Source organism: Mastacembelus armatus, chromosome 13, assembly GCF_900324485.2.
Source record: "Mastacembelus armatus chromosome 13, fMasArm1.2, whole genome shotgun sequence".
Taxonomy (NCBI): Eukaryota; Metazoa; Chordata; class Actinopteri; order Synbranchiformes; family Mastacembelidae; genus Mastacembelus; species Mastacembelus armatus.
The window spans coordinates 22,641,837-22,664,882 of record NC_046645.1 but is presented as its reverse complement, the minus strand read 5'-3'; the positions used below and the strand labels follow the sequence as shown (position 1 = coordinate 22,664,882).

General features: G+C 43.7%; 1 protein-coding gene across 7 annotated transcripts; it reads left to right on the top strand.

Moving 5' to 3' along the window:
- Positions 1–1,930: 1,930 nt before the first annotated feature.
- LOC113133589 (EH domain-containing protein 2-like) lies at positions 1,931–21,435 on the top strand. Of its 7 annotated transcripts, XM_026312509.1 has the most exons (16): positions 1,931–2,012; positions 3,986–4,031; positions 4,129–4,174; positions 5,042–7,120; positions 7,299–7,487; positions 8,821–9,447; positions 9,861–10,053; positions 10,144–10,241; positions 10,361–10,495; positions 10,607–10,656; positions 10,744–10,892; positions 10,994–11,088; positions 11,187–11,292; positions 11,399–14,695; positions 14,895–15,328; positions 16,467–16,680. In XM_026312509.1, exons 2-14 carry the CDS (start codon positions 3,991–3,993, stop codon positions 13,123–13,125), a joined length of 5,535 nt encoding a protein of 1,844 aa, XP_026168294.1. In that variant the 5' UTR covers positions 1,931–2,012; positions 3,986–3,990; the 3' UTR covers positions 13,126–14,695; positions 14,895–15,328; positions 16,467–16,680. The 7 variants fall into 7 exon arrangements, with proteins under 7 accessions (XP_026168294.1, XP_026168303.1, XP_026168286.1 ...); XM_026312518.1 differs by having other exon boundaries at positions 11,190–11,292; positions 11,399–15,328; XM_026312501.1 differs by having other exon boundaries at positions 11,399–15,328.
- The last annotated feature ends 1,611 nt before the right edge of the window (positions 21,436–23,046 follow it).

Genomic DNA, 23,046 nt, shown 5'->3' with positions numbered 1-23,046 from the left:
GTTGCCATGGCGATGACCTATAGCCACCTTTTTATTTCAATGACAGATGTGTACTGGAAGATGAAATTGCTGTAGAAGTGCCTGCTGCTGCTGCCGTCTTTCATTTCTGTGTGTCTGTATGTGCCTGTATTACTGTGGCCTCAGAAATGTGCCCTCTGCGGCCGTTTACAAAATCCCCCACTTCAGCTTTCCGGGTCCAAATTTTGCTGTCATTTAGAGAGCTCGCAGTGAGGTGACTGGAACCACGGTTTGACCTTGGTATTGAATAAATCTTGCGGTTTTATGAGAGACAAGACTCTTTTCACTGTGATGGTGTGAAAAATGTGTCCTTTGGTTCCAAAATCTGGCCTCTGGAGTGATTTACAAAATCCCCCACCTCAGCTTTGGTAGTCCTGCCAAATGAAAATTTAGGACAATAAATGTGTAGGTTTGCTGGTCTGCATGTGTCCACGGGTGTGTGCAATGGTTTGTGTGGCTGAATATATTTCTTAATGTCTTAATATGTGTGTCAGTGTGTTTTTGTGTCTCAGTACATCTGGAAATGTGCGTCTGTGTTTACTACTGCTACTGTGGTTACCACGGAAATGTAAAGTGTTTCACTGTCTGTCTCTTAAACGCACATTAACCTGAAAAAAATCCCCACCTCAGCTTCCCGGCTCCAAATCCTGCTGTCATTTGAAGGGCTCCCGGTGAAGCGGCCGGCTACGCGGCTCGACTTTGGCGCCGGCTACGGGTCGCTCACGGAGGGCGAGGGCTGTTCATCGCTGCTTGCGGCTATATGTATTGTTGAAGTTGTTCTACTGAGCTGACATATATATGGAAATTTATATACAGTAAAAAATAATAGGTAACTTAGTTAAATGTAGTTCGAGAAGTGGTCTTTATTTTCTCTGATGCTTATTAACTCTTCTATAAATTAGGGTGATTTTGATAAATCCTCCATCATTCAGTGTATCATACGTGTACTGTATAGTTAGATAATGTTAGGCTTAATGCACAAAATATGTAAAGATAAATCCAACAGTTAAAAAAAGTAGTCTACATTTGTTATCTTAGTGAAACTCCTTAAGCTCTGCATGACTTGCAATCATTTACATGCATGCATGTAAACACGAAAACCACGATTGTTTCCAAAATCTGAGTAATCATTCATTCACTTTAAAACATTTACATTTAATTTTTATATTTTCATTTTCTGAGAGCTCCCTGGCTGTCTATGTTACAGATTACAGTTTAGGATTTGGATCACCATGTTTTGGTTTTAGTAGTGGTCTTGGTGAGCAGTGGCAGATCTAGAAATTCTTACATGGGGTGGCAAATTTTGGCAGGTTGGCATAAGAGGGTGATATATGTAGGTCCGTATACACCAAAAATACAATTCAAAATAAACATAACAAATATATTTTTACAATATATTTATTCATATATTTGTGAACGCTTGGACAAAAGGAACAAACCAGTATGGGGGATGATCTGGGGTGTGGGGGTGGGGCAGTTGCCTCCCCTTTCCCTCCTGTAGATCCGCCCATGTTGCTGAGACAAACTGCAGTCTAATATTTAGTACTGACAACAAAAAAGTCTCATTAGTTTTTTTTTAGAAAGTGATTAGATTGATAGTCAAAACATGGATCCGTGGCTAAAAACTCTTTGCTAATAATTTCAACATTTTTCTTTTGACTAGGTACACATCAAATAAGGCATGGGGTCAGTTTCTTAAAGTTTGTAACTGTAACTGTTCAGCATGCTTGATTACATTGTCCAAACGCAAATCTATCGTTCTTTCTTTCTTTATGTCTATCTTCTTTCTTTTTTTCCCGCAAAGTCAATCCTTTAAACAACAAGTACCAGATCAACTTGAACCTTCAGGAAAGTGTATGTCGAGAAGAGACACAGACGATTTCAATCAGGCAAAACGGAAGTCTCCTGTTTCCTGCCCGTAGTTGGGTCCTGTACAGCAGCCCGTGCGAGGCTGTCCTGGAGACCCCGCGCTGCCTGCACCTCCATCGTCTCGGGTGAGTTTGTTACAATGTAGCAAATTATCTATTAATCCGAATTACTCTAACTCCGCTGCAATGTTCGCGCGCTGCACACAACCCGCAAACTGCGCCGCTACCGCAATTCAAGCGCCCCACTGCCGCACGAGCCGGCAAACATAGTCATTTTCCACCGAATTCCCAAGCATACCCCCCTCATCCAAGAGTATTCCAACATTAACTCATATTTTGCTTGCAAGGAGAGATAGATAGCTCGCTACGCAATTGCGTTCACACTGCTAAACAAACAATACTGCCCGGTCGTGGTTGAATCGAGGTGGCGCGTCACAATAATGGTGTTAAAATTGTGTCACACGGTGGTTTGTTTTGAATGTCAAAGGCTCAAGCTAGCTGTCCGTCTGAATATTGTTGATAGCTGCTTGGCTTAGCAGGCTAGCTAGCCAGGCTAACGAAATTCAACCCAGCTGCACCAAAATGCTGAATATAAAAGCGAAACGGTCTTTGAAATCCAAGATTTTATTCATTTAGAATCCTAAGCTATTGGTGTTGTTGTTAAATCGTGTATTTTGACGATTTAGCAAAATGTGCATGGGGAGCTCTTTGAAAACACCAGCTAGCATGTAGCAAGCCGCTTGCAGTGTCTCCATTCATATCCTGTGCACTGGCTCTCTCTGACCGAGTAATGGCTACGACCCGCTGCATTTTTAGAGCGCTAACTGGGGGGAGCTTTCCTTCGTAACATCGGTAATGTGTCCGTGTGGAATATCTGGTGACTTGTTGTGTTTGTCTGAGTGGAAATGTTGTCCGCTTATGTAGAGACAAATTCAGCGAGAGCCCTCACTCGAAATGTTTCCAAGTTGCGTGAAAACCGCGCGTTTTCGGATTGTTGTGTGTTTCCATCTGCTGTTTGTGAAGGAAACACATCTGCTGCTTTATCTCTATGGGTCCATCAGTTTTCTTGTTGATGAGTGTATAGAAATTAAAATCTAACATGTTGCAGCTGATGATAAAGATGGGCTATGTGTTAAATGCAATTTGGATTTTCTTAATAAAATGTATCGATATGTTTTAATTATAGTTGTTAATATGGTGTTTGAAGCCCAACAACCTCTCACTGTTTCATTCTCACAAGTCCCACAACAAACTCCAGAGATGTCTGACAGCAGTAGGTGGTGTGATGGTTTGCTCATAATTTTGAATGTGCTCACAAGGACTGAGATTTTTAAAAAGCTATTTACTCTTAACCTTGAGTTTTAACAAAACATGTGCTTGCAGACCATCTTAAAGAGCTAGGGATGTCAATATTTGGCTTGAGGTGAAATTTGTAAGTCAATAAAATTATGGTTTTATAATGGTAGCAGAAATGTCAAATTTAAGAAATCATATGTTCCATACTATGTAAAAGTAATTACAAGTACCTTTGAACATAATTGAGTTTCCTCTTTTCCTCTGATCAAATGATAAGCCTTGATTAACAATATAAAGCCAAGATTTTTTTTTTGATTTTTTTTTTTTTTTTTTTTTGTAGTTATGTAGAACAGCATCATAAAGTTCTTGGAGGTTTTTTCATCTACACTGAAAATGATACTGTGCAGAATTTAGCTAAAAATAAATCCAACAAACAAAACAAAAACAAATCCCTTAAAGCTTTGAAAATAAACATGGTTATTAATAATGTGTAACCACATAACATTACTGTGTCAGACTGATGCAGAGGAATTTTTGGGGGGATAAAAGGTCTGGTACTTTTGTAGTTCTTGATTATCAGATGTGGCTAACTGCTGTCAAAATACAGCTATTAATCAGTGTTCAATCCTCATCAATCAAACCACTAAAGCAATAAATATGGACCTAAGCTATTGCAAAGTATAGAGTAACACTAACAGCATAATAGTAATTGAACTCAGTAAAGATAGCTAAAAGTATTGTCTTTTAAGACGACTACATTGGTGATAAATCATCGCTGGACTTGTGTTTTTCATTTTTAACAGTTGTCATGGATGATGAAGACGGCAGGTGCCTTCTAGATGTAATTTGGTAAGTCAGTGATGGAAAAAGTGCGAGATTGGTCTGTTTGGTTTTCTTTTTTTGTTTGGTCTTGTACTGTTATGAATTATGTTGTTTTCTCCTGCAGTGACCCAGAAGCTCTCAATGACTTTCTTCATGGATCTGAGACCCATGTGAGTAAAAGTAAAAAAAATATTACAGAATTCACATCTATTAGCGTTGTGATTTCCAGTTAGAGAAAATGTGTTCATAGCTGATGTGATTTGGATATTTAATTGTGCATATTATATGTGGAGCTTGCATGACTCTACTTGCACTTTAAGATTGTGCACCTCTAACCCCAGTCCCCAACCCCAGCTTTCATCCACTTATTACTTTTTTCTTTTTAATGCCTCTCTGCTTAATGGTTGTCTTTACTTTTTGAATGCACTATTTATGGTTTCAGTCTGCCTTCCCTTTTTTTCCAGCTAATTCACAATATAAGAAATGCTGACACTAACTCTTCCCAATTCTGTGTTAATTTCTATCATTCAGCCCCCCCCCACCCCAGACACTTATCTTTGTTGCTGGTTCTTTACAATGTGGGTTCTCTGGACTGTGTGTCCTTTTCTTGCCCTCCTTCTCTGTTTGATGGTCCCTATGTTTCTTTGTCTTGGTGGCTTTTGCCTGCTGATTTGGGTGCCTTTGGTTTCTGTCTGTCCTATCCTGGGTGGGTGTGTCTGTAGTTGGACACTGACGACCTTTTGGATGGTTCGAGTGATCCCTCCAGCTCGTTCTTCTCTACCACTGGGGTGAGTAAAATCCCCCAATCCTCCTCTTTCTGTTTCCTATCCATCTATGTAGCATGCATTTCCAAATACCTTCCCTTTCCACTAACATAACTACGCTCTACAAGCTTTGATTTGCTGCATTGTATGTGTATTTGTACTTCATTGTACAAATCTGTGTTAACTTTGTTAAAGGCGATCAAACCTAGCCATCAAAATCATTCATCACTGGGTTTCACTTCTTTCCTCTTTCCTTTCCTCCGATCTCTTAAGGGCCATGTTCCAGAAGTCCAGCCTGCAGTCCAACTGTCAGCCAATGAGTCGGCAGGCCTGCCCAGAGTTAGTGTTGACCTGGACTTCCTGGAAGATGAAGACATCTTGGGAGGGTCCCCAGGTGGCGAAGGTGGGAGTAATGGCATCGGGACAAACCATGAGCCATGTGACATTCTGCAGCAGAGTTTGGCTGAAGCCAACATTACAGAACAAAGCTTACAGGAGGCAGAGGCTGAGCTGGACCTGGGGTCCTTTGGAATTCCAGGCCTTACACAGGTGGTTCAGACACTGCCTGATGCCAGCCTCTCTGGGGCTGGAGGCACTGCTGTTGGTGTAGGCATAGGTGTTGGTGTTGGGGGAGCAACAGCAATTTTCCCTGGGTCAGCCCCAAGCACCACTGCTACTCCTCCCAATGCTACAGCTGACATGCTGGGGTCAGTGCTTGCTCAGCAGGGCCTTCAGCTTCAACCCCAGGTCATGAACAAGACCATTAGTGTTCAGCCATTTATGCAGCCTGTGGGCCTGGGAAATGTGACACTTCAACCCATTTCAAGTCTCCAAGCTCTTCCTAATGGCAGCCAGTCTGGACATTTGGGTATTGGACAGATTCAGGTTGTGGGTCAGCCTACAGTCATGACTATCAATCAGTCTGGGCAGCCAATCCTAACTAAAGCCATGGGTGGTTACCAGCTACAACAGTCTGGGCCAGAGATTTCAGGTGCTGGTTCTCAGGCAGGGCTTGGAGGCACGGGAGGTGGACTTCTGATCCAAGGTAACAAAGCCACTTTGGGATCTCCAGCTTTAAATGGACCGGCTGTTTGTGTCAGCAGCACAAACAGCAGTAGTGGTGGTACAATGACTGCTCCCGGTGGGCTTGTGGGCTTTGGCAGTACCCCTCTGAGTTCAGGAATTGGACCCCAGACACAAACTCAAGGCCAAATCATGCAGAACGTGATCATCCAGCGCACACCAACACCCATTCAGCCTAAACCCCCTCAGGGGGGAGCCATCCAACCAAAACTCTTCAAACAGCAACAGCAGGCACAGCCGGCACCCCAACCTTTGCAAAATGATGCTCACAAGGCTCTGGGGTTGCAGCAACTTCCAGTTTCAGCTGCTCAGAGTGTAGCCTTTCTGTCAGGAAAGTCAAACTCTAATGTTGTCCTGAGTACTCAAGCCACAACACAAGGCCCTCAGTTCCAACAGACCCTATTCAAGCAACAGGCAGCACAACCTTCTGGCAAGCCACTCAGTGTACACTTGTTAAATCAAACAGGCAGCATCGTTATTCCCTCTCAAGCAGTTCTGCAAGGTCAGAACCACCAGTTTCTCCTGCCACAGCTACAAGCAGGTGGGCAGATCCTGACACAGCACCCTGGGGGCCACATCATAACTAGCCAAGGCCCTGGTGGACAGCTCATTGCAAACCAGATTTTAACTACAAATCAGAACATCAACTTGGGACAGGTATTGACTTCACAGGCTCACAGTGGGGCTGCCCACATCCTTTCTGGGCCGATTCAGCTCCAGCCTGGCCAGATGGGCACACCCACCCTCTTTCAGATGCCTGTTTCACTGGCTCAGAGTCAAAGCCAGACACCAACCCACACTGTCTCAGGTCATGCCCAGACAGTTATACAGGGCATGCCTATCCAGAACTCCCTGACCATGCTGAGTCAGGTAGAGGGGCTGAGCCCCGCAGTCAGCCTTCAGCCAGCCCTTCAGCCTCAGCCAGGTGGTGTCCCCAGCAGCAGCACCACAGGAGCAGCCACCATGGCTCAAGGCCAGTCTGGAGAGTGTGTTACTGTGCTGGGTAGCTCAACAGACCAGGCTGCTCATCCCACTCAGCAGCAAGTGCCACAGTCCTCAATGCTTACCATGCAACCGGCTTCCTCTGTGTCTCTGGCTACCACAGTACCCTCCTCTTCTCCGTCCATATCCGTGTCCACCTCCTCCTCTGTCACAGCAGTAGGGCTGATCCCCCCACAGGCTCAGCACAGCCCAGGGAGGTTACTGCTCACCAACCAAGGCTCCAGCATGATCCTGAGTCAGGAGTCTCTGCAAATGTTTCTGCAACAGGTCAGTGTTTAACTCTTGGCATGTTTGCTTTGTGTTGTACAGTTAACATGTATAAAATAACTTGCACGGAGTGATATCTTGATCTGACCTCTTTGGTTAACTATTTTATTCCCCCTTCCCTTCAATCCTCTACCTCTTTCCCTCCCTCATCCTGAAATGGTAAATGTATTCCTATCAGGAACAGCACCATGAAACAGAGAATGAGTCAACCCCCTCTGTGGGCATACCAGCATCTGTAATCGTCAGCAGCAACAGCATCACTGCTCCAGCCCCCGCTGTCCATGACAGCCAATTAACTGACTCTTGGGTGGGTCAGAGCAACAGCCCTTCCCCTGGCCCCTCCCACATGACAGCAGTGGTAAAGCAGGTAGAAATGCCCCTTTATGTTAAGCCCCACCCACTTGTTGCTGCTGCTGCTGCTACAAACATTAGGGAATCTTAACTTTTCCCCGTCACTGGTCTGTACTTTTCTTCTGCATTAGTCATTGCTTCCACTGCTCTCACTGTTGCTATGTAATTCCCAAGTGCAAAAATTACTTTTGCTTGCAGCTTCTGTGTATTTCCAGCATTTCTTCATTATATGTAAAAGCATGATCATTCCAGTTGTCTGTATGTATTGTGTGTCAGTCTCTGTGCTACATTAATATATAGCTTTATGCGCCTCTATAAAATTTGGGACTGATAATCAAGTGCAATTTTTTAAAACTAAACCTAAGTCTTTTGCTAGTTTTGTATGTTTTTCATCCATTCTGTGTATTTGTAAGAGTTAAAAAACTACTAGGGTAGTAAGTGCACCATCTTCACCTCTTTACTAACACTGCTCAGTCAGTTTAACTCATCATCTGCTGCATTACTGACCAATGACTGATCAGTTGATTCATATCTCTCAACCCTGCACTTCTCATTTAGACTCTTATGTGCTTACAATACCACCATTTGTGTGCCCTAGTCTGAGTCTTGTAATGACTCCCAAATAAAATTGACATGCTCCCCTGATTACGTCCCCTGAAGTATTCAGATCACCTTATACTTTACCATCACAGGCCCGCAGATCTTGACTTCCTGCTTTTGTCAACTGTTTTTCTTTTTTGCTCTCCAAATGATCATAGCTTTTATGTGTAATTCTCCTCAAATGCTAGAAAAAAAATCAGTGGGCTTGTACTACTCAGCAACTACTATATTTTAAAATCTAACACATTGCTTTTGTATTTTTCTGTGTTGTTTTACCCACATTTGTGTAATTTTTTATTGGGGTTGGGTGATACTTTTTGTGAACTGATTTTCATTGGGATTGTATCGTACTAATATGGTAATTAGTTATCATTTTACTCTTCTTTTTAATCCCACTGTAATTAACACCAACAAATTAAGATATTGAGGGATAATTTTACAGGTGTGTGAAGTTATGTCTAATGCAATTCATAACACTGGAAAATTGTCATAACAATAGTTGATACATCATAATAAATAGAAATGTCCAGAAGATATTCTAATTAAGAATTAAGTGATATAGCCATATCGCCCAGCCCTATTTTGTATCTAGTGTTAAATCATGAACCAGCTAGATTCATATTTATTGTAGACTGTGTGCATGCAGAACTTTAAATGTGTGTGATTTTTGCATTTCCTGATGCTGTTTCCTTGTGTGAAAAATGCTGTTTGCATTCTTTTGTTACTATATTGTGATTCCGCTTCTGCAGGTACCCTCCAGTGGACATCAGCAGCCCCTGAAGATCCAGGGCCTGTCCTCGTCACCGGTGTTGACCACTCATGCCACAGCGCCCCCAGTGTCAGACAGCCCTCAGCCTTCACAGTCTCCTCTCACTCTGAGCCAGCAGATCCAGTCACCACACCAACAGTCACGTCCTCCCTCCCAACCTCAGCCACAATCTCAATCTCAAACACCATCTCGCTCCTGCACACCCTCCTCTCATCCTGCACTTTTTATTGTCCATAACCAAATTGCAGAGTCCCCCCAACCAGCTCCTCAAGGCCAGCAGCAGCCAACACAGCTCCAGCAGGCACACATTCAAGTTCAGCTTCAGTCCCAGGCACAGCCAGCCTCTCAACCTGCCCCATATCAACAAGATATGCCTCCTGTTTCTCAGTCACCCAAGCCACCTATTGCACCACCTGCACAGCACCAGTTTACTGCACCTCCTGTCAGCACTTCTGCTACTGCTGTAGTGAAATCCCAGGTTCCAATCCAGAGCTTGACCACAGAGCAGCAACAGCACCTGCAATTAGTAGCAGCACAAATTCAGACCCTGTCAGGCATCACCCAGCCCTCACCACAGCAGAAACAGCTGCTGGAAAAGCTTCACCAGGTATTGTCCTAGATCACCTCAAATCTCTTTCTAATGAAACTTGCAACCTCCTAAAGTTGAGCGGTTGATAAGTTGATGTAATCTGTTAATGGGTGTTGTGAAAATGAGATGGTTTGCAGCATGTGTTTTTCATGTGATACAGTTTTTACTGCTATAGAATATGTGATGCATATATGTGGTTGTGAATGTTTCCCAACAATTAAATTCAGTATAATGAAATAATGGCCAAACATCCCATATGTTAACATTTGGAAAAGGCAAGTGAGACATCTTTTACACTACAGTAGGAAGTCTGGACCTTTCCAGTTTGTGATTGTATTGACGAACATATCAGTACAAATCAGGAGTCTGAGTAGGTCGGGGGGAAATCAGATTGGTTCATCTACAAACACAGTGTCCTGATGTGTTTTCAGATCCAGCAGAACATCCTGCTGCAGGCCAAGCAGCCTGCTCAGCCTCAGCCTCAAGCCTCCAGTCAGTTTAACTCCCAGCAAGACATGCCTGTTGATAAAGTGGTGATAACCTCATCAGCCGGCACTGGTGCACCTGCTCAACTTCTGTCTGTGCTGCAGCCGACATCTGTATTAGTGAAAACACCTGCTACAGGTTAGACACAGTATATTAATGATCTAAAGCAGAAGGACCCTGAACACACCTCAGAATATTTCCGTTTGTAATTTGTTTCTCTTGTTTCAGCATCAAGTGACTTACAGGTATTCTCAGGAGCCCAAGGGCCAGGTGGAGCCACAGTAAATCAGACTGTCACTCCTGTCAGCCTTACCCAGCCTACACAGGTAGGTAACATTACAAAGCTAATTACTCTATAAATTGTGGTTATTGTGTGTTATCAGTTTTTAATGTGTTCCCTACATGTATTTCATTCATTTCTAAATGTCTCTCATTTTCCTCACAGGTTCAGCCAAAGCCAGGAGTGATCAGCTCGATTGGAGGGATGACTCTGGGGAAAAGTGGGATGCAGATACAGGTGTTAGGGGCTAGTCTGCCCCAAATGCCTGCACCACAGCCCCCAGCTCCAGTACAAACTCAGGTAAAAGCTGCATCTTAGTAAGGTGCCTATTCCTGTAAAACTGTCTCTTGTATTTGATCTTCAGCCTGATGGTTTTAATCCCTGGGTTTCATCTGTTTGCTTGAATTACAGACGACAACAATGAAGATGCCTTTCACTGCAGAGCCCAGCAAAGAGGCCAGGTGTGTGGCGGCATTTTACTAGGTTATTTTACCTTTCTTTTAATAACATGTATGTGAACAGCTTTCTTTTCATACACCTCACTTCAGGATGCTAGAACAGCTGAGGAAACAGCAGGGTTCAGTGCTTCATCCAAACTACAGTGTTCCTTTCCACTCTTTTGAGGACACACTGCACAGACTGCTGCCTTACCATCTCTACCAGGGAACTGCCAACTCTTCTCAAGACTATCAAAGAGGTATAAACTCTACAGGTTCTTGTGATTGCAATTTATAGTTTGTGATTGTTTTTTTCCAAAACTAAACATATTCATCCACATTTTGGTTCTGTGGTGCACAGTGGATGATGAATTTGAGAGAGTCTCCTGTCAGCTGCTGAAAAGGACCCAGGCCATGCTGGACAAATATCGCTACCTGCTTTTTGCAGAGTCTAAAGTAAGTTTATAAAACAGCATTCTCAGCATAGGCCTACTTGTTTTCTCCTTTGTCCTGAATTGATTTTGAACTAATGGTTTTTGACATTTGAACATGAGCAGAGACTCGGCCCCTCGGCAGAGATGGTGATGATTGATCGGATGTTCATTCAGGAGGAAAAGATTGCACTGAGTCAGGACAGGATTTTGGCTAAGGAGAGGCCAGGTAATTAATTCTGTTCCTTACCATTATTTAGATTGTTTTGGGCTGTGTGTATATGCATTTGTATTCTGTGTATGCCAATTGTATAATTCTGTTTATCTTATTACAGAGGAGTTTGTGGCAAATGTGCGCATGTTGGAGAATGTAGTTTCATCCGAAGAAAAACTGTCTCCTCCTGAGCCCACTTCAGTGAGTGGAGGTGTAGCTGCTGTTGCCCCTGCTCCAGCACCCGCTGCACCTGAGCCAGTCCCTCTTCCGAATATTGCCTCAAATCCTCCTCCTGCACCCCCTGCTGCTCCGTCTCCAGCTCCCCCTGTCACCCCTTCTGTCACCCCTTTCCCCCCTACCAAACTGGTAATAAAGCATGGTGGAGGTGGAGCTTCTGTATCCTGGTCCAGCAGCTGTCCTCCACCTCCAGCTGCAGCAGGCAAGGCGGTGGCTGAACCCACCAGCCAGACAACCTCCTTTAGTCGTGCTCCAGCATCTTCCTCTTTCTCCTCTTCATCATTCAACTCTCAAGTAGGTGTTGATGATGACGACGCTCTTCCACAGAGAACCAGCAAACCACCCATGAAGACCTATGAGGCTCGCAGGAGAATTGGCTTGAAACTGAAAATCAAGCAGGATCAAACAGGGTTTAGTAAGGTGGTCCACAACACTGCCTTAGACCCAGTGCACACACCTCAACCTCAGCAGAGCACCCAGTCTATATCCCAGATTCAGCCTCAGGCTGAAGCTGCTATACCACATCCAAAGTCCCACCCTTTATCAACGCTTCCTACTTCCTCTACAGTCATTAGAACTCAGTCCCCCATATACACTGCTTCTTCTGCCTCATCAGTCACTATAGCCCCATCTTCCTCTACCTCTTCCTCTCATACCTGGTCGTCATCCAGCTCATTATCCTCCACTCAAATGAATGGGACGTTGGATCACCATGACATTGGTGGGGTCAAGCACAATCCTGCCTCCACTGCCGCTGCCCCACAGACAACCTGCCGCCTCCCCCTTCGAAAAACCTATCGGGAAAACGTGAGTCCCCGGGTCAGACCCGGCGTCCCAGGCGGAGGAGACGAGAGTTTATCATACCCCAGACCCATGCCATCACCGCCTAGGCACGAAGCCTCATCTCCTCCCATAGAGCGGACAGTCATAGCCAGTGTGAAGGTGGAGAAAAGAGGCAGGGAGACCTCACACACTCACACAGAGTCAAGTCACGAAACTGGACGTTTAGGGAGTGCAATGCAGCGGCTGGACGAAGTAGACGAGGTGTTTAATCGCGGTATCAAAACCACACACCATCTTCCACAACTCCTGGACAGGGAAGGGGTGAAAGAGAGAGGGGAGGAACACACGGACCAAGAGACAGATGTTAGTAGATACAAGAGAGCAAGTGGAAAAAATAAACATAGGGCAGGTGGGACATTCAGAATGGACCAGCATGCTCCTGGGCCTCCCTCTCCAGAGTCCTCCTTCACACGAGATTCTTTGCTGCCTGCCAAACGCTGCAAGTCCGACTCCCCTGACATGGATAACGCCAGCTTCTCCAGTGGCAGCCCTCCGGACGACTCTCTGAATGAGCACCTGCAGTGTGCCATTGACAGCATCCTAAACCTGCAGCAGGAGCCCTCTACCCATGGGCACCACATTAAAGGGGGCAGCAGCAGGCCTCACCAACACCAAAGCCAGCGTCCAGGGGGCTCGGCAGCCTCATCCCACAGAACCTCAGTCCCACCCCACTCCCCTGCTTCTTCGTCATCCTCTTTGGCCCAGCACCCTCAGGTTGGTGGCCGTGGCCACAATGGCAGCCTGGTGCCCCAGACTCAAAGCAGATAACAGCCCCTCAGCCCCAGACCAGACTTTTGGGGGAGGGGGCAAGAGACAGACTTGCTGGCATGGGAAGAGGGGCACTGTGAAAACAGTATCACTGTACAACTCTGCCAAGCTGTGTTGGCTTTGTTTGTCCTTTTGAATTGTCCAGACATTTCTTTGTCATAAACAGCCTGAGGGAGACCACATGGTGGAATAAGTGATAGTGTGGTCAAAGGTAAAACTGTCTCTATGAATTGCAGACTTGAAGATGCCTGGTATTTTGTATGTATTCTGTCAGCCAAGCTCAAGTAACAAGATGAGATTGGCAAAGGTCGCTGTTTTCCTATTTCTTCCTTTTTCATTCTTGATCTATTCTTGTAGTTTGATCATTCCTTTCATGTGGCCTGAGCACCGGTCTCGGTCCACAGCGGTTCAGTGAACAGAAAGCATCGGACAGCTCGTTCAAACAATTTAGAAGATAACAACCTTCTTTAACTTGGCTACCTGCAGCTGAGAGGCAAGAGAGAGTACAACCAGGTTGATAACTGTAAAAGGTCAGAATTCATACGGTGTCTTTACCAACCAAATTTTTTCTTATCACAAAGATAAGGTTGTCATACAGTTGCAAAGAGCACATGCTAAAGTAGTGCAGTTCACATCCATGTCACGAATATTTTTCTTAGACAGGAAATCAACCCAGAGGCTCACTGCACCAACTCTGTCATCAATTGGCAAACTCAGATATCCTCCATTATTCCTGCATGTCATCTCAGCATCAGGTGCATTTTCAGGTAAATCAAAATTTGTGAAGTTGTTTTCATAGCTCTTGGGTACTGTAGTACCATACTGTCACAAGATGTAAATGAATATGTTATTAGAAAATTCTGTTTGGAAAGCCAGATCATTTTCCAAGTTCTTGTTTTTAGACCATGGCTCCACACACCTGCCCCACTGCTGCTTATGATGCCAGGTTAGGACTATATGCATTTTAGTCAGCATGGGGCAGGCCAGTTTTAACTGTTGGGTTTCTGTGTTCACAGTCTGTTTCATCTTTACCACTGTATCCTCGCCTCCCATGTGTGTTTTTGTCTTTTTTAACCCTGGTTGACAATTCAAACACAAACACAGCACAAGCATTGAAATGGAAAAAAAGGAACAATAATAATGTACAAAAAGACCGTAAGAGAATTTGAAGTATAGTATTACAGATTAATTTTGTATTGTATTTATTGTGTATAATGACACTTTTTAAAAAGAAATGTACATTTAGTAAAACTGTAAATTAAACCTTGCTTCTTTTATGAAACACTGCAGGTCTTTTAGTCATTTCTCCAGCAGATTAGACAAGTGAATCCTGAACTTGAAGCCATCCACTCCTTATGATGACTGCTGATGACTGAACGCTACTGTGTGATAATGGATGGTGGCAGCAGTGTGGTATATTCAGACAACCAGCAGGTGGAGCATGAAAGTGGAAAAGTAGAACTGATTTCTGTGCTTTTTGCCCTGGAAGGTTCAGAGTTTGGGAGGAGCAAGAGAGTTAAGAATGATGAAGAGAAAAGCCGTCACATCTGTAAACGTATCACATGTTACAGTAAGTTGAGTAAAACATAAAACAAGTGTCCGTTGACTTTAGAAAACATGAAGGAGTTTCCAGCCACAGCTGGAGGGTTGTGGCATGAGGTGATCGCTCAAAAATATGCATAAAGACACTGGAGTTATGTCATTAAAAAAGAGAAATATAACTCCACCCAAATTTTTGGTGAGTATTTATTCACAACCCCCTCCTACAGGTCCACGCCCTCTGGCCACAGTGCAGCAGCTCATCCCTGACCCGAGTGGAGTGTTAGTGCTACCCACAGTGTTGCCAGGCATCTCTGGAAAAGGAGAAGCAAGCAAAAGGAGTGAAGTGCTGTAGTGTGCCTATGTGTTTGCCTTGTGCTCCTTCAGCAAGCAGTGAGGATCCCTGCCAGATCTGGAGCTCATCTGAAGTACATTAAACCCTGGAGAAGAGCGATTTGTAATCTTGCTGCAGTGGTGCTTCACTGAAGGCTCCTATTTGCTGTCAGAGTTACACCCATACATGTAGCAGCAGCTCCTCCAACAGACTGACTTTTTTTCTCCTCAAGTCAAAATATTTTCCAAGCTCCAGAGGGAACGGCTGGAGAGAGATAGAAAGAGAGATCAAGGTGCTTCAAGAAATCGGTGCTTTCTCCATAATAACTTGGTAAATATTTGTTTTTAAAAAATGTTTATAGCTATGATGATCAATTATTACTTTAACTTTTACTCAAAAATTACCCGAATGTTATGCAGTAGAGGAAAATGAGCCTTGATGATACTTAATGTGTAAATAACAGAGTTTAACTGAAAAATGAATGCACTTGGAAACCTTTGTTAAAACCTCAGTAGTCTTTTTGAACATTTTTCCTTCCTTTTCTGGGTGTTATAGTGTGGCTTTCCGAACAGTTGTTCCTGCAGGCTAAATTTCTTTTTCCAGTCCAAAACTGTGTTGCAATTGTGGTGTGCAAACCCACAAGGCATTTTCCGTTGTTCTCTAACTTTAGAAATTCATTTCAGAGCATTAGCCAAACCTTTAATTCTCATGGGAGCACAACTTTTACTCATACAGCATAACTGTAAGTTTGTACAGAGTGGCAGTCAAATGACTTTTAATGTCTCTCCTGTAGATCTTCAGGGTTCGCCATTTTGACAAGAACACACTCCACGCTGATCTTGTGACAACTCAGGACTGTGTTGCCTTTTCTCCTTGTTCTTTGGGCAGATTTTATTTTTGGCCTAGTTCAAGCGAGGTTTGAAAGAGAGAAGCTCTCCACAGATGAGTTAATGTGCGCTGACGTGTGTCTCACTTTAGTGCCTTTGTGTCAGCCTACTTCTGATAATGAGTTGTGCTTTCAGTTCCTAATCCAGTGTTTCTGTTTATGTAGACTGCAGTGAAAGATGGTTACTTAAGAGTTAAATTAGTCTGTCCATGTATAGAGTACCCAGTATGAAATATTTTCCTCTCATGAAATATTGAGCCATGCCAATATTTCATGTTTCACAAAGACAAACTGCAGGCGATGAAAGGAATATCTTACTCATTTCACTCTAAAGAAATGAGCCATTCTGACTCAGGGTTGGGTTTGCAAATTTTCCAGTAGGAGCACCAACTTTTTCCAGGCATGCACTGACAGTGCTTGGCATACTCTTGTTGAGCTGAATCTTACTCCAGATTCCACATCCTTACTCTAGGTTGCAGTAGACTCTTATCACCAGGTGCAAACACAAAGATGTTTTTGCCATCCATTAATCTGTTTATGCTCTTTGGGTTAATGCCTACTGTTTTCTCTTTTTGTGCACAGGGTTATTATTTATCAGTTCAGTGACGCTTTTCAAAGGGGAAGATCCAGACTTCAAACAAAACTTCAGCCCTATCGTTTCTCTTGGTGTGTGCAGAGGAGGTTTCAAGGACAAGTGAGCAGCATTCATATAAATACAGGAAACATCTGAAGGTTTTCCAAGGTTCAGATACAGGAAATACAACTCCCAACAACTGACATAACTCTGACACTGATTTTTGTAAGGGGTTCCTTGTCTCATTAGTCAATCAACATGTCACGCTGGGGGCGAAAGAATGTGAAGAAAGCACCTGAGGTGATCCGCACTGTGACAGAAGGGCTCAAGTCCCTGTATCGAAAGAAGCTGCTCCCCCTGGAGCAGTACTATGGTTTCCATGACTTCCACTCTCCCAGTCTGGAGGATGCAGACTTCGATAATAAGCCTATGGTGCTGGTGGTGGGACAGTACTCCACAGGAAAAACAACATTCATCAAGTAAGACATTGTAGCTTTGCATCAAACATGCTCACTGATACATTTTGCTATGGAAAAAAAATCATAAGCTACTATATGTGTGTGACTGACAGGTATCTACTGGAGCAGGACATTCCTGGTAGCAGGATCGGACCTGAACCCACCACTGACTGCTTTACTGCTATCATGCATGGGGAGGTGGAGAGCGTCATCCCTGGGAACGCCCTTATTGTAGACCCCAACAAACCGTTCCGCAAACTTAACCCATTTGGAAACACCTTTCTCAACAGGTGAGAGCTTGGAGTTTATTCACAGTATGTTACATAATTATTCCGCTCAGGAAGCCAGATACATCAGCATGAAACAGACTCAAGGAGAGAAAACCGGGATGAGAGATAACAACCTTTTTTAGTGCTTTGGAATTCCAAGTCTTTGTGCCAAATTTCAGAGTGGGGTGGGACTTGCCTTATTTGTGGAAAAACAGAGAAAGGGAGAGATATCGCATGAGCGGGTGATGAAAGCTAATATACTCAGACAGGATCTGCAATGTACACAAGTTCCTGGATGAGGTCAAAGGGCTCCACAACCCCTCAGGGCATAGACAAATAAATGGAGTCACAGACTGTGAGGCTCTAAGAGAACTTTTAACACTGAGAGATTTTTCTGTATGTTTTTCCACAACCAAAAAACTCACGTTTTACACTGAAGTGCTGTTAGCTACTAGAAACATGGAGGTTAAGGCCAGAAGTGACAGGAACATGCTCTTATGAATGGAGTTCCAACATGAAGTTCAGATGCCAGTTTTCCAGCAGAGTCCCACTGTCCCTCTGTCCCTCTGCAGGGTATGTTTGTGAACGTATTTGTGTCTCTCCTTTTGCTTTGACTTCCTGTTCTGGGAGCCAGTGGGCTCGTTAAGCTCATAAGCCACAGGAAGTGGTGTTGTTGTTCTAAGGCACACATCATTAGCAGGACTTATTGTTTGATTCTGGCAGTAGTGGTCATTTTCCTTCAGGAAGCACAGAGCAACGAGAGTCCTGCTTGCACACAATGGCCTGCTAGGGAGGGGTGTGGGGTGTGCAGCTTCCAATCTGCTCTTCAGATCACATTGGCTTCTTTGATAAGAGTCAGCCATTTTTCACATGATTCAGATTTTTTCCACTGCACTGACAAAATAAACGTGACCTCTCTGAACTTGTATTTTATCATATTTATGTGACTTTTCCCCTGTATGGTATAATGACAACATCAGGTTTCAGTGTGCCCAGATGCCCAACCAGGTCCTGGAGAGTATCAGCATCATTGACACACCGGGGATCCTGTCTGGAGCCAAGCAGAGAGTGAGCCGAGGTGAGGGAAGTGGAAAAGGTGAGGAGAGGGTTCATGGGGGTCCTGCAGAGACACACATCCCTTAAAGTCATCTCATAAGCTCATCTCCTCGGCATGCGTGGCTAACCCATGGGACCAGCCGCTCTGTCACAGTAACACTTGGCAGAAGGACAAGAAAACATCACGCCAGTACACTGAAGAGCCATAAAAAAGTGATCAGGCACAGAACCAAAAATCTGTTGATATGTCTGGAAGAATGTGGTGTTTAGAAATCATCATCTACTCACAATAGTTTTTCACATTTCTATTCATCCATGCTTCAAGTAACTCATCTGCCTGAGCAACTAACATTTTAAAGGCTCAGTGGATCCACATAAAAAATCATATTTCCTCACTTACCGCTGGTAAAAATCTCATGTCCCATTTTCTCTGGATAATGCAGACTGGTAAGAAGCAGCTGCATTGCAAACTGCTCAGGGTGAAGTTGTTGACTTATCCAGAGAAAATGGGATGTACCTTTTGCAAAGACAGTGCTGATGGTTTTTAGGGCTCTGAGGAGATCAACATCTGAAAACCTGGAGTTAGAAAAATCAAACTGTTGATAGAGCTACACTGCAGGCAGTAAGTGAGAAAATATGCTTTTTGTAATTTGTGTAAAATGGACCTTTTTCGTATGATCATGTTAAATACAGATGATTAAATCACTCCAAATATGAATACTGGGTTTGTTAGACATTTGGATTGGTGTTTTGCACACTCAAATGTTTTTTAATATGTAGCGTCTCGCAAAAAGTGAAGCCTTGATATCTGAATATTCAGGTACAGTGGGATAAACATCCAGATAAAAGGTGGAAGGGTCTGTGTCTGTGTTGACCTTCTACCCTCTCCTGTTGCCTCCCCCCGACCTTTTTATTTCAGCACATGCTGCACAATTAAACTTATGGATGAATTAGTGAGCCAACCATTTTTTTTTTTTTATTATTATAACAGGCTATGACTTCCCAGCTGTACTGCGCTGGTTTGCAGAACGTGTGGACCGCATCATCCTGCTGTTTGATGCCCATAAACTGGAGATATCAGATGAGTTCTCTGAGGCCATTGGTGCACTAAAGGGCAATGAGGACAAGCTGCGTGTGGTGCTCAACAAGGCAGACATGGTGGGCACCCAGCAGCTGATGCGGGTGTATGGTGCACTCATGTGGTCTTTGGGAAAGGTGTTTGGTACCCCGGAGGTTCTGCGTGTCTACATTGGGTCCTTCTGGTCAGAGCCACTGATGGTTACAGACAACCGGAAGCTATTTGAGCTGGAGGAGGAGGATCTGTTCACTGACATCCAAAATCTTCCTCGCAATGCAGCTTTACGCAAGCTCAATGATCTGGTCAAGAGGGCACGTCTGGTTAGGGTGAGTGACTGAGTATGTATGTGTTTTTTGGCATGTCAACATTGAATTACTAACATGTGGACATTATGTATCTTATCATGTTAGTAGTCTTAGAAGTAGTGTTAATCATTGAAATGAATCATTTAATTCCAGGTCCACGCACACATCATCAGCTATCTGAAGCAGGAGATGCCTTCTGTCTTTAGGAAGGACAATAAAAAGAAGAATCTGATCTACCAGCTTCCAGTTATTTTCTCTAAGATCCAGCTGCAGCACAACATTTCAGCTGGAGACTTCCCAGATTGTACCAAGATGCAGGTTAGTCTGAGACTATTGGTTTTCACTTTTAAGCACATATGTAGACCGTTATGCAAGCACTCATCTTTAACTGCTCGATGAAATTTTATTAGCAACATTTAAATTAAGTTTAAATAAAACGTTCACTCCTCTTACCAATACATTTTTTTAATCACTTTTAAAGGAGCAACTGATGGTTCATGATTTCACCAAGTTCAAAACCTTGAAGCCAAACCTGATGGCAGCTTTGGATGAGTTGCTTGCTGGTGACATCGCCAAACTGATGCCCCTCCTGCGACAGGAGGAGCTGGAAGCAGGCGAGCAACTAGGCGTACAGGGTGGTGCATTCCTGGGGACCCGTGCTGGACCGTTCACTGAAGGTGACCCCTTTGCTGAGGAGAACGGAGAGAGATGTGAGGAGGAGGAGGATTGGGTGGTAACCAAAGACAAGCCTAAATATGACGAAATCTTCTATAACCTTGCTCCGAATGAGGGGAAACTGAGCGGCACCAAGGCTAAGGACTGGATGGTGAGCTCCCGCCTGCCCAACTCAGTGTTGGGTCGCATCTGGAAGCTGTCAGATGTGGACCGTGATGGCATGCTGGATGATGAAGAATTTGCCCTGGCCAGCCACCTGATTGAGGTCAAACTGGAGGGCCACGGTCTACCCCCTGAGCTCCCCACCCGTCTGATCCCACCCTCCAAACGCAGGCAGAAGGGTTCAGATGCGTAGACATGTCAGAGTCCTAAGAGCTGAGAGATACTCTACTGGCTGTCACACTTATGCTACTGTTTGTATTTGCTCTTATTTTCCCCAGACCCGGGTCAAAATGTTGTATGTAATATGTTTAATGTTTCCTGTAAGACTGAATTTGGTCTTGCACAGTGGACCATACTGTATTTAAATATAGGTCATACCTTTGAGACTATAGAAAGGGCTTAATGCAAAAGATTGTGTATTAAGAAATCACATGGGTCTGGATCTTTCTTCCCTCAAATTCAAAGTTTGCTTTTCTGATGAGTTTTTAAAAATGTATTTCTCTAAGTGAGCAGTATTCAGAATATTTTTGACAGAATATAAAATCTTTCAATTCAACATTTCTTCAGTGACCAGACTGGATTGGCGGAGTATCGTTGTGGTGATAATTTAGAGGATTATGCCATTTTCAATTTGGCCATTCCAGTAAAGGATATCACCTACAAATTTCTTTATTTTGCTTAGATTACTTGTTTTCACCTCAAACTGGCAGTGCACATCTAATAACCAGAATGCATATCACTTGATGCTTTACATGCCACGGTTTTGTGCCTACTTCATATATTATTTTTTTGTAATTGTTGCTGTTTTGTATGTGCAGGAGCAAGGACTCAGTTGTATAAAAAACATCATTACATGCTGAGATGAGCTTTTCAACTAGACTGAATGATTGATATATTACTAACTACTGTACACAGCTCCACCAATTGTTCTTATGTTAACAGTTATTGCAACTAAATAAAATGTCCTGACTGTGTCTTGTGTCTTTTGCAACCATTTTGTGAGTAAAACTCTCTCAACAAACTAGAATGAGTTGGTAAACACTTTTGTTAAAAATGGCTACATTCCATACAATACAAAACTAATAGCGGAGTGTATTTCTTTTGGCATTGCACTCTTTTTTAACAAGATTTTCTTTTCAATCAAGCTTGTTTGGTCTCTCAGTGACAAACCAGATAAACAGTGACTCACACAGTCTCCTGCCAAGGCCCCATACCACCATTTTCCAAGGCTCTCTCCCTTCTCATTCCCACCATCTGAAACCTTTTCCCAGCTTTTCTTTCTTTCTCTCTAACACACATTTAAGTACAACACATTCATGCTTATCCCTGGCAAGTCCTGCACTCACACTCTCACCTGCCTGTCTGCGTCTTTATGGTTTTATTCTGTGTAAACTATTTGCACTAACATGTGGCCCATGAGTGCTGCGTGTGTGTTACACATACAGTAAGGCTTTCAAAGTTTGCAAAAGAAGGGGTGGCCCCTCGCCTCCCTGTTCCACTCCTCCATGGAAAGAAACACAAATGAGAAACAGAGGCAATCCAGCCCGTTCCTCCCTGCTCTCTGGCTTACAGTGACTCACATGTGAAGAATGTGGTGGGCTGGCCCAAGAGTTATTAATATCTCCTTTCCTAGGGTCCGCTAAGTTTCCTCAGGCTTATACACGGGATTTAGACACTGTACCTTTATGAAAGACTTTAACAACATTCCTCTATTTGGAGTGCTTCTGTGTTGAACCTGCAGTGCACCACACCCTGTTTGTGTGTGTGTTGGTACAGAAAGAGGGAAACAGAATCACGAAGATATGTGAAAAAGACAAGTCTTATTCTGGCATCTGGTACATTTTCAAGTCATTGCTATCAATGTCATTTTAGAAAGTAGAGTAAAAAATCCTCATAGCAGTTTGAACAATGCCCATCTGTTACATAATTAGGGTGTGCTGAGATATAACCCATCTCAAATATTCATACCTCAAATCAGCATACATAATGCTGCTGCATTAGTGGGTTGAAACTTTCAGACATGTTCAAAATCAAGCAGATGACCAATGTCCGACATCCCCAACAATAAAGCTTACTTAACGAAACCTGGGTCTCCGTATACGTCACTGTGTTTACATGGGGAATTCCTTTCTAGCAAACCTGTGGTGGAAGCAAAACTGAAGACATCAATTGTGGAGAGGAGTGACATCTAGTGGATGCTGGAATCCTGGCTCCCTAATACTGAAACTGTACATCAGTGTCCAGCTGTAGGGGGCACAGTGGAGATGTTTTTTCCAAGTCACTGCACATGTATGTTGCTGGATGCTGGGATTGTTCCTCCTACCCTGAAATGAACCCTGATGTGGGTCAAAATTCAAAGACCTCTTCTTAGGGAAAACAGCATTTTAATGTTCAACTTAAACTGATAGGAGGCTTCAAAATCAGTTAGCAAATCAAGTCGGTATCTGACAGACTGTTAAGGCTTCCTAGTAGCTTCAGAGAGCCTTTATTAATTCATGACTGGGTGAATCAAGGATTGTGAATCTTGACCCTGCATCTTTTTTGGAGGAATGACTCTCTTCATAGCCAGTACGGATACAAAGAAT

Coding starts and splice junctions, on each gene's coding strand:
- LOC113133589 (XM_026312509.1), top strand. CDS start 3,991: ATGGATGATGAAGACGGCAGGTGCCTTCTAGATGTAATTTG. Junction 4,032..4,128: donor TGCCTTCTAGATGTAATTTG/GTAAGTCAGTGA, acceptor TTTCTCCTGCAG/TGACCCAGAAGCTCTCAATG. Junction 11,293..11,398: donor TTTGGCTAAGGAGAGGCCAG/GTAATTAATTCT, acceptor ATCTTATTACAG/AGGAGTTTGTGGCAAATGTG.